The sequence below is a fragment of the Eumetopias jubatus genome, unplaced genomic scaffold, assembly GCF_037043125.1.
Source record: "Eumetopias jubatus isolate StellerSeaLion01/CBP00866 unplaced genomic scaffold, mEumJub1_p1.0 scaffold_9, whole genome shotgun sequence".
Taxonomy (NCBI): Eukaryota; Metazoa; Chordata; class Mammalia; order Carnivora; family Otariidae; genus Eumetopias; species Eumetopias jubatus.
The window spans coordinates 48,349,203-48,359,340 of NW_028274815.1; the positions used below are offsets into that span (position 1 = coordinate 48,349,203).

General features: G+C 41.6%; 1 protein-coding gene across 1 annotated transcript; it reads right to left on the reverse strand.

The window, feature by feature from the left end:
- Positions 1 to 978: 978 nt before the first annotated feature.
- Positions 979 to 9,075, reverse strand: MRPL19 (mitochondrial ribosomal protein L19). The gene is made up of 6 exons (XM_028116377.2): positions 8,967 to 9,075; positions 8,677 to 8,794; positions 5,350 to 5,468; positions 4,980 to 5,114; positions 2,010 to 2,191; positions 979 to 1,874 (listed from the first exon to the last, which is right to left on the reverse strand). Exons 1-6 carry the CDS (start codon positions 9,067 to 9,069, stop codon positions 1,653 to 1,655), a joined length of 879 nt encoding a protein of 292 aa, XP_027972178.1. The 5' UTR covers positions 9,070 to 9,075; the 3' UTR covers positions 979 to 1,652.
- Positions 9,076 to 10,138: the final 1,063 nt, after the last annotated feature.

Genomic DNA, 10,138 nt, shown 5'->3' on the forward strand with positions numbered 1-10,138 from the left:
AGGCCCATCACTGTGAAATTTCATTACCTTGAGGAGCAAGATAGTCTACAAGCTTTCAAGTCACATACAAAGAACAGAAATAAAGTAGCTTTGGATTTCTCAGCACAACTGGAAACAAGACAATGTAGCAATATGTTCAAAATCCTGAAGGAAAATTATTTCCCACCCAGAATTCTACAAAGTATCAAATATGATGACATGCAAGGTCTCAAAAGATTTACCTCCATACATATTTCCCCTAGAAGCTACCAAAAGATATGCTCCAAAAGTTAGTAACCAGTAAAATGGAAAACAAAAAATCCAGAAAACCAATCAGCACAGGAGAGAAGTGAATGCAAAACCCCAATGAGTCAAGCACCGGAGGGTAGATACACACAGCATGATTTCAGACAGACAGGTTGAGGGTTGCCTCATCAAGACCTGTGCTAGTACTGTACTCTTCCTAACCCGAGGAACGGCATGCTCAGGAAGTCTAGCTCAAAGTACCTGGAGGCTGGTTTTCACCGTGTCCTTACACGCCAGATTTCCACTCCATTCTCAGCTACATGGATCAGCAAGTATACTGACATTATCCTACGCAAGTATTGTTTTGACCTGTCCTATGAGCTGGAGTTTGATTCATCATGAGCTGAAAACCAGAACATATAGAGCAGTCTGTTCCCTCCAACCACATTTCTGCCAGGCCTCAATTACTGACACTCTAGCCTACCAGATGGCCTGTGGTGAGCCTTCTATTTAAGCAGGATTCACTCACGACCTTGGCCATGAACCGCCTCAAAGTGACTTTGTATGCTCTCGGGGAAAATGCAGCCAGACTATGACTGAAAGACTGCTACATCCTCCCTGAAGCCTCCACATAATAATGATGTTGTCCTTTTGTATCTGCCAATAGGTTTCCCCAAACTAGGTACATTGTTTTAGAATGTATATGTACGTCATAAACTAAAAGAAACGCAAGAGAATGATTGACACGGTCAGGATAGTGCTTATATCTTTTTTTTTTTTAAGATTTTATTTATTTATTTATTTGAGAGAGAGAGAATGGGAGATAGAGAGCACGAGAGGGAAGACGGTCAGAGGGAGAAGCAGACTCCCTGCTGAGCAGGGAGCCCGATGTGGGACTCGATCCCGGGACTCCAGGATCATGACCCGAGCCGAAGGCAGTCGCTTAACCAACTGAGCCACCCAGGCGCCCCTGACAGTGCTTATATCTGAGGGACGGGAGAAGGGTGCAATTGCAGACACACAAGGGTCTACTCAAATCCGAGTAAATGTTCTATTTCTTAACCTTCTTAGAGATTACTAAATCTTCTACCTCTTACCCTGAGGTGGGCACATCAATGTTCACTTTATTACTACTCTTCATATCATCCACTTTCTTGTACTTATAATTGATTTCACAAACTTAAAAAATCATCCTACCACTTCTGTGTTCAGGATCCAGGCTCAATGAAGAGCATTTTGGTAATGATTAAACTCTAAAGTAATAAACTGGTGTGCTCATCTTATTTTTTTTACAACAGTACTCATAAACTAATGAACGTTTAGTTGATTTAATGACTATGTCCTCATATATGAAATTAAATTGGTCTTTAAATAAATCCTCCGGGAGGCAGTATCCCCTCTGCAAATAACCAAACTGATTCTCAGAATCAGGACTTTTTCGATTCTTCAATTTCATCCCATATTGCAGCTTCAATTTTTGAGGTATCATATTCCCTCATCATATCAAACTCAAGCCACGGCTGACTCCACTTCTGAGCTTCTTTGATTTGCTCTTCAGTTAAACAGAGATCAAATCTGATGCCTTTAATATTAAATTTTGGACGTTCCCAGCGCTTGGACCAGGGTTTAGGCTTCATTTTTACTTTCAGCTACAGAAGATATAAAAAAATAATAATAATAATTTAGGCTGATAGTCACAAGCAAAAATTCTTCTCAAAGCTTTCGTTAAGATGACTCTTTCTTATTGTATAGAGAACTTTCAGTTCCAAAAGTACAACTTATACCTGATTCACAGGAACATCGTGGCTAGGTCCATGTACTACCGGCTTCATATTCATATCCAAAGTGCTATACTCGGGAAGGGCATCTCGTAAGTATAGCAAACTATCATCCAGCCGTTTCTCTAATTTCACCACTTGGATCTCCTGGATTCGAGGATTATAAAGTTCAAAGCAAATCTCAACACCTAAAAAGAGAAAATATATTCTTACAGTCTGAACCCATATGTCTGCATATGCCTCACACAACAGTAAAAACTATTTCATAATGGAACTGGCATAGAGTTTTGCACAGAGGAACTGTGACATAAATTTGTCATTTTTAAGATGAAGATTATCAAAAGAAAAAGAAATAAAGTCCGTGTAGATTTAAAAGTGAAAAAAATCTGAGTTACAATGATAATCTAAAGAAAAATGTCTTCTATAAACAGGCATACATTCTTCACTTCTGATAGTATTAACTTGGAGAAACTTTGAGTAAATTCTTCTGTCATGTTCTTGTTTATTTCCCAATTACTTAAGTAAAACTTATTCTTCTGCATTAAGGGCAACAGGACTGATGATGTAAAAAGGGTAAATAAAATTTTAAGTTCTAACTTTGGTTTAGAAGCCCCTCCTAAGGATGGCCTGGGTTTAAAACATGCTGGGGCTCTCCATGTGAAGCAAGCTAGGAACAGCTTAAGATACATCCTCTGTAGTGTCAAACACTAGAGGGAAAGAGCATATTCTCAGGTTTCCTGAAAGAACCCCAAGAGAACTACAAATATATATCATCAGCATTAACATCTACTATTAAACACCAGGATTTAATCCGGGATTTACTATACACCTGCTCCAGGTACGAGGCATTTAGGAACTATACCTAGAGCAAACCCAAAGTAGGTTAAGATCCTTTTCCTCTCATAAAGCTGACATTCTAGTGGATGACAAACAATAAACACACCATTATTTCATTTACAATTCATAATTCCAGCTAATTTCATAGAGTCAAGACAAACAGTGATGACATGTGGCTGGGGAATAAGTAGTATATAAAAAGAACAGTCAGGGAAAGCCTCTCTGAAGATGATCTAAACTGACGTGATAGGGGCACCTGGCTGGCTCAGTCAGTAGAACATGCGACTCTTGCTCCGGGTTTTAGGTTTGAGCCCCACATTGGGTGGAGAGATTACTTAAAAATCTTAAAATAATTAAATAAACGGAAACTATAAATAGCCAAGAAAGCTCCAGGCAGAAAGGACAGCAAATGTAAAGGCCCTGGGGTCTTAACAAATTTGCCATACTGGGGAAAAAACAGAAAAAGGTCCTTCTGGCTGGAGCCTAGTAAGTTAGTGGGCTAGGAAAGTAAACCTGAAATACAGCACAGCTGCCGGCAGGGGGCAGTGGTGGCATGGACGGGAGTGGTGGCCATGGAGATGGGAGAAACAAAAACTGGGACATATTTTTTGGAGATTAAGTCAAGAAAAACTGATTGACTGGATGTGGGAAAGAGAATAAACAAACTATTTATAAGCTATTAATAAGCTATATTTATAGCTCCTCAATTTTCGGTTTCAGTAAATGGGTGGGCAGTGCAGGTGTTTCTGGACATAGAAAAACGAGGGCGGCACCTGGGTGGCTCAGTCAGTTAAGCATCTGTCTTCAGCTCAGGTCATGGTCCCAGGGTCCTGGGATCGAGCCCCACATGGGGCTCCCTGCTCCGCGGGAAGCCTGCTTCTCCCTCTCCCACTCCCCCTGCTTGTGTTCCCTCTCTCGCTGTGTCTCTCTCTGTCAAATAAATAAATAAAATCTTAAAAAAAAAAAAAAACGGAAAGGAACACACTGTGAGGGGACACAGAATTCTATTCCGAACTTGTCTCATGCTTAAAAGACATCCAGTTGGAAATGTCAAAAAGCTAGTTGTATGTGCAAATCTGGAACTTGGAAAGGGTCAGTTCCCTTTGAGGCTTATCATCATATGGATGGTATTTAAAGCCAATGGACTGAAAAGAACCACCAAAGAAAGGAGTATCAAGGGGGAAGGTCAAGGCAGGTTGCAGTAGTCAAAAGTACTTTATTTTTTGTTGTTGTCCCCCCGCCACTACCTGTCCCCTGAAAATACTTTAGGGGAGGGCAACAGGGAGTGAACATCTCTGGAGGATTCAATGTCCAGTACTTCATATATAGTATCACACACAGCTGACCACAACCCTGGGAGGTAGAAACTACTATTATCTCAACTTTAAGAAAGATCAAACCAAGGTCTAATTCACGTGTGCTCATGTCTGTTACAAACTTCTCCGAGCACCTGACCTGATGGAAGGCACACATTTCTGCAACCAGTCTAGTCCTGCTGAGCCCCTCCATGCAGGGCACCACGGGCCACAACCAGATAAGGAAGAGTCACTGTTCTCACTGTTTAATTTCCTTGAATATAATACTTCACTGTTGGGGATCATGAAACACACAACTTTGGAGTATGAAAACTTTACTGTACTGCCATTTTGATTCATAATCTTTCTAGAATTTTGCCACTTGGGCCTCTGTCTTACTCGGCATAAGAAACAAATTTTGCCTTTTTAAAGATTCCTCCAATTCGTATCAAACAGTATCTACTGTGGTGACCGTCGCAATATAAAACAAAATGGGGGCATCCATTTTAGGAAGAAGTGACTCATACAGACATCACTGTGTTTATCTTAACATTCTCATGGGTTATTTACTCCACCAATGAATGTCCCCCCACTGTGTCCAGTCCCCTGCCTCCTCCTGTGATGCGGCCAGAGGCTGACAGGTCTGCTGGTCACTGGGCTGCGCCAGAAGCTGCCCTCACAGGAGAGCGCCACACTGACCGTGGATCCAGCAGCCTCCGTCCGGTCCGCTCTCAGGCCCCAGGCTCCACGGCAGTCCCAGGTGTCTCATCCCAGGATGCAGAACGCAAAATGGAATCCTGAGAGAACACCTTCCAGAAAATCAAACTAACGCAATGAAACCCACCTTGTCCTTCGATAGTATTTCTAAGGATAAAAGTGGCTCCGAGGCCTGCTCCTGATCTCTGGATACAGATCCCCAGAAACTGGCTGGTTTTTCCACTGGCGTATGGGTCGGCTGTGGTAACACGAAGTATGCTTCCTACACAGTCAGAGGAGAAGTGAGCTTTGACGTGACATGCAGAAACACACAAACAGCATGTCTAGGTAAACTCATAACTTCCTAAATATTTTAATATATTAGGAAGGACCCCATTTGGGCAAAAACCAGAGAGGTGGAAAACAATATTCTCTATTTTCATATATCTATATGAATTTCTATATCAAAAACGAGCCCCTCCCACCACTAATAATAAAAGCATCCAGCTCTTACTGACCAACATAGAACTCTGGAATATGAAGTATTTTTCTCCTTTCTAACATATCTTTTCTTTCTATTTTAAATTTCAAAGCATTTGTTCTTCCCCTTGGAGGAATAAATTCGGGACTCAGGAATCTGTGAAAAATAGAAATAAAAAAAATGAAAGGCAAACTTAAAAGAGAAACTGTTGCTTTACCAAAAAAACGAAAGACTATGATGTTGACATGTTTTATTCTTTCTTCTCTAAAGAAAAGTCAATTATTTATTTCTAAAATTGTTGTCAATGCTCATGAAAATAGCTAACAATTCCCAAGTACTCACCTGGCATTGTATTTAAGGGTTTATGAAAGCCAAGAGCATAAATTAATCCTTACAACAATCAGACAGGTATGGGGTCACAATCTCCTTTTCACAGATGAAAATGAAGCTTGGAGAAGGTAAATAACTGACCTATTGTTATATTAGCTACAAACTTATCAAGTCAAGATTTAGATGTAGGCATGTCTGTCAGACTACAAAACCCATGGCTATAAACCACAGGCCTTACATTGAGTTGTATTTGTGAAAAGAAATAACACTGGAAAAATATAAACCTAGAAATCATTAACTGCAAACTAACTTTAAAAAGTAATCTCCCTATTCTCTTCCTTAACTTCTCTAAGCTAACTTCTTTAAGGTATAAATGACATTACAATGAAAATTCATGTCCTTATTACCCATCCCAAGAAATAAATTATCAATATACCTGAAGCCCCAATGCACCCGTCCCTCCCCTCAGTTAATTACTATGGCGTAATTCATTAAATTTGGTGATGATTATTCCTATGCGTTTCTTCCTTTTCCTTAAAGTTGAGTCACCAGTCTCTAAGGAGTTCCCAGGTGTACTCTGAAACTGGCCCCCATACTCTTAAGGGCAAAGAGATACTGAAGAAAGAAGCAGGCCACTCCAGGTGGGTAGGCGGCAGTTTCAATAACAGCAAAGGGAACTTAACATACGGGCTTGTCTTGGGCGGCAGCAGGACAAATCGATCCCCATACCCACTGCCTAATCTTAAAAATTTATAAAGAGGCCCTAAGAGGGCTCAGTCATATATACCATGTAGTCATTTCAACACATCATCACATCTCAAGGCTAGGTCTTTGGAGCTGCCTCTGGGAGCAGGAAAGGCAAGCAGAACCCACATTCCAAGGACAGGAGAGGGGGTGAGGAGGTGGCACCCAGCCCACAGATCAATCAGTGGTCATGTCGTTTTTTTTTTTAAGGTTTTATTTATTTATTTGAGAGACAGAGAGAGAGCACGAGCTGGGGAGTGGCAGAGGCAGAGGGAGAAGGAGGCTCCCTGCTGAGCAGGGAGCCCGATGCAGGGCTGGATCCCAGGACCCCAAGATCAAGACCTGAGCAGAAGTCAGATGTTTAACTGACTGAGCCACCCAGGTGCCCCAGTGGTCATGTCTTTTTGATGATGATGATCCCCAACACTCAATTACCTCCTTTGAAAATTATTAAAGCCACCAAAAAACTGAAATGGTAATACAATGAACACCCATATATACTTCACCTTGTTTCACCAATTGCCAAGATTTTGACATACTTGTTTCATATATACATATAATTTTTTCCTGAACTATTTGAAAATGTCAAACAGCAAGGTGTTTCATCCCTGAATACTTTAGAAAGCTTCTAAGAATAGGAACTTTCTGCTACATGTATGATATCTAAGAATTTCTGCATTAATTCAATAATATAATCTAACATGTAGTTTGCATTTAAACTAATTTAAACCTATTTAAACTCATAGTATCCAACTGTCCTGGAAAAGGTCTTTTATAGCTGTTTGTTACTCAATCCAAACTAACAAGCTTCACACATTACATCTGGATATTACTCTCTAGTCTCTTAAACTAGTACTATTCCTCATCTTTGTATTTTTAGAACACTGACTTTTCTGAAGAGTCAAAGCCCATTGTATTATAGACCATCCCTGGATTCTGGATTTGTTCATTGTTTCCACAAGCCTAGACCGAGGTTAAACATTTTGGGTAAAAATATTACAGAGGTGATGATGTGATCATCTTGTTCTATCACATCAGGAGGTATATAAGGTCAGCTTGTATGGCTACTGGGGAAGCTAGGTTTGATTGCTCTGTGAAAGTGGAGAATTTCCCCTGTAAATTTTATATTTTACATATGCATGTATGTCTAGGCAATATAAAAATGTTGTCATACTGTATCAATTCTTCTGCAGGTTGCTTTTTTTCCACACATCTTTTTGTGAAGTTTATCCATGTTAGCTCTAGTTCATTTGTTTTTCACCACCGTATACATACTCTATTACATAAATGTATTTTTCCTATTCACCTACTAATGGATATCTTTATGTTCATTCCCTTACATGTCTCCTTGCACATATTACTTGCTTTATTATTTTTGTTCATATTACTTTTGTGTACCAACCAGATGGAAAGATACACACAACCTCAAACTTACTAAATTTTGTCCAACTGTTTCCCAAAGTAGTTACACGATTTACATTCCCATTTAACCGAATGGTATGAAGTTTTGCCATTCAAGAGAGATATTCCTTTCCCGCCTTAAAAAAGGTTGTATAAGGAAATCTTTTCTGAATCTCTAGCTTCCATAAATTCAGTGTTATTTCAACTTAAACAGGATATTTGCCATGTTAAACACAAAGGCACGTAGACATAATCCAATCAACAAGGAAGGGCCCTTTCAGAAAGCCTAAAATCACACCAAATTTTTTCCGCTAAAATTGGCTTTTTAATAAGGTTGCTATAAAGTTCTACACTTTGTGCAAATCCTAGGTCATCTAAATTTACAGGTACCTCCAAAGTTACCATCATTCATTAAAGTGGGCCAGGCTTTTAAACCTGTTTTGAAAAGCAAATTTAAGAAGCAAATTAGCGGAAAATTTATCAATGTATCGCATTTTCAGGAAACTGAAACATGGGAGCTGGGAAAACTGGTGAGTTCTGGCCAATCCATTTCTACCGAGGCAAGGAATGTTCGGCTCCTTAAACAGAATAAATACGATGTGCTTCCGAGAAAAATTCTCAGTACAGGCTAAATGCCGGAGCAAAGAGCTTCAAATCGGGGGAATCCTTGGTTGAAGTTCTGATTTAGTAGGACTGCAGAGAAAGTTCAACGCTGGCTTGGGAGAAACGAGGAAGACAAACCTGAGTCGGTAGCGCTCTGCATATAAGCCTCATGAATCCCGCACACAAGCTCAAAGAGTTCCAGCTCGGCTTTACAGCCGAGATCTCCAAAGCAAAGGGAGGTTCGTGAGCGCACACACCCAAAATGCTGCCCAGGCCTGGGCCTCACCTCCTTTCCTGAAGCGGGGGACGGCGCTTGTCCACGATGACTGGTTTCGGCGGCGGCTTAAACGCGCCGGGCTCAGAAGGTCCGGTGCTCTGCGGCCGGCCCGGCCCCACGCGGGCCCCTGCAATGCGGGCGACAGAGGTCAACAGTGCTCGCCTTGAGCTCCGGCGGAGCCCTGCAATCTCCCCCAACTCGCGGTCCCACGAGGGTTGCCCTGACTTCTAGGCTCGCCTCCCTCGAACCTGGCCCTGAGCTCCTTCTTGGCCCCGGCTTGCAAGTCCCGCTCCACTTACGCCAGGCGATGGAGGCTGGCGCAGGGAGCAGCGCCCTGGCGGCTCGAAAGCCTCGGGACAAGTCCATTGCAGCCCCGCAGGCCCCTACAATGGAGGCCGCCATGCCTGTTCGCTGTGGTCAAGACTACAGTTCCCAATAATCAGCGCGACGAGGTCGCGGCTACCTGAGGTTGGATGGTGGCTGCTATGGGACAAAATAGCCCAGACTTCCCCACTTCCTCTCCACTCTCCCCAATAACCCCCAACCCCGGCCTAAGTATTTTAGGGAAAGCGCGTATTTCTCTAGTTCCCCGCAATGTGCCGTTTCACCCCTCCATAGGGGTGTTCTCTCAGCCTAGAAAACTTTCTTCCTCCTTTGAATCAATTCTGTCTTCACTTTCTCAGGCTTAACTACTTCAAAACCCCGTTATAAGTTCTTAACCTTATTCGGTACCTTCCATTAGCACCTCTGATATAATCTGCAATTCAATTTTTAATTTAATTTAATTTTTTAATTACTTGTGTAATTATTGGATTATTGTCTAGTTCCGACATTACCCTCCTCCAAGAGGGCATGGACGGATGAGTTCATCTTTTGCCCACTATTTTATCCCAGCACTTCCCAGCTACCTGGCCCTCACTCTTTGTTGAATGCAAGAAAAGGAAAAGAAAATAGTTCCTGAAAGAACAGGTGGCACAGGGTCTTTGAGACTACAGAGAGCATTACTCTTTTAAGAAGCTAAAACTGGGGACTCCAGCCTGGCTCAGTCATAGAGCATGTGACTTGATTCTTGACCTCCAGTTGTAAGCTCCAGTTTCACGGTGGTTGTAGAGAGTACTTGAAAAAAATAAATAAAAAGCTAAAATTGAGTTTGGGATGGGCAACTGTGCCTGGGGATAGGTGGCAGAGATGAAACTGAAAAGGGTAAATTATAAGTCTTGCTAAGAGATTTGGAATTTGTACCCTTGACAATGGTGAGCCACTGACAGGATTTCACACTCAAGAGTAATGTGATCATTAATTACTTGGTCATTCCCATTGAATTAATGTCCCAAAGTACCTCAAACTCACCATGTCCATATTGAATACACTATGTTCACCTCCAAACCACCTCCCCACTATTGGCTATCTCGAGTAATGGCTTCGACATCCAATCCAGTGCTTAACACCAAAAACCTTGGTGCCATCTTTG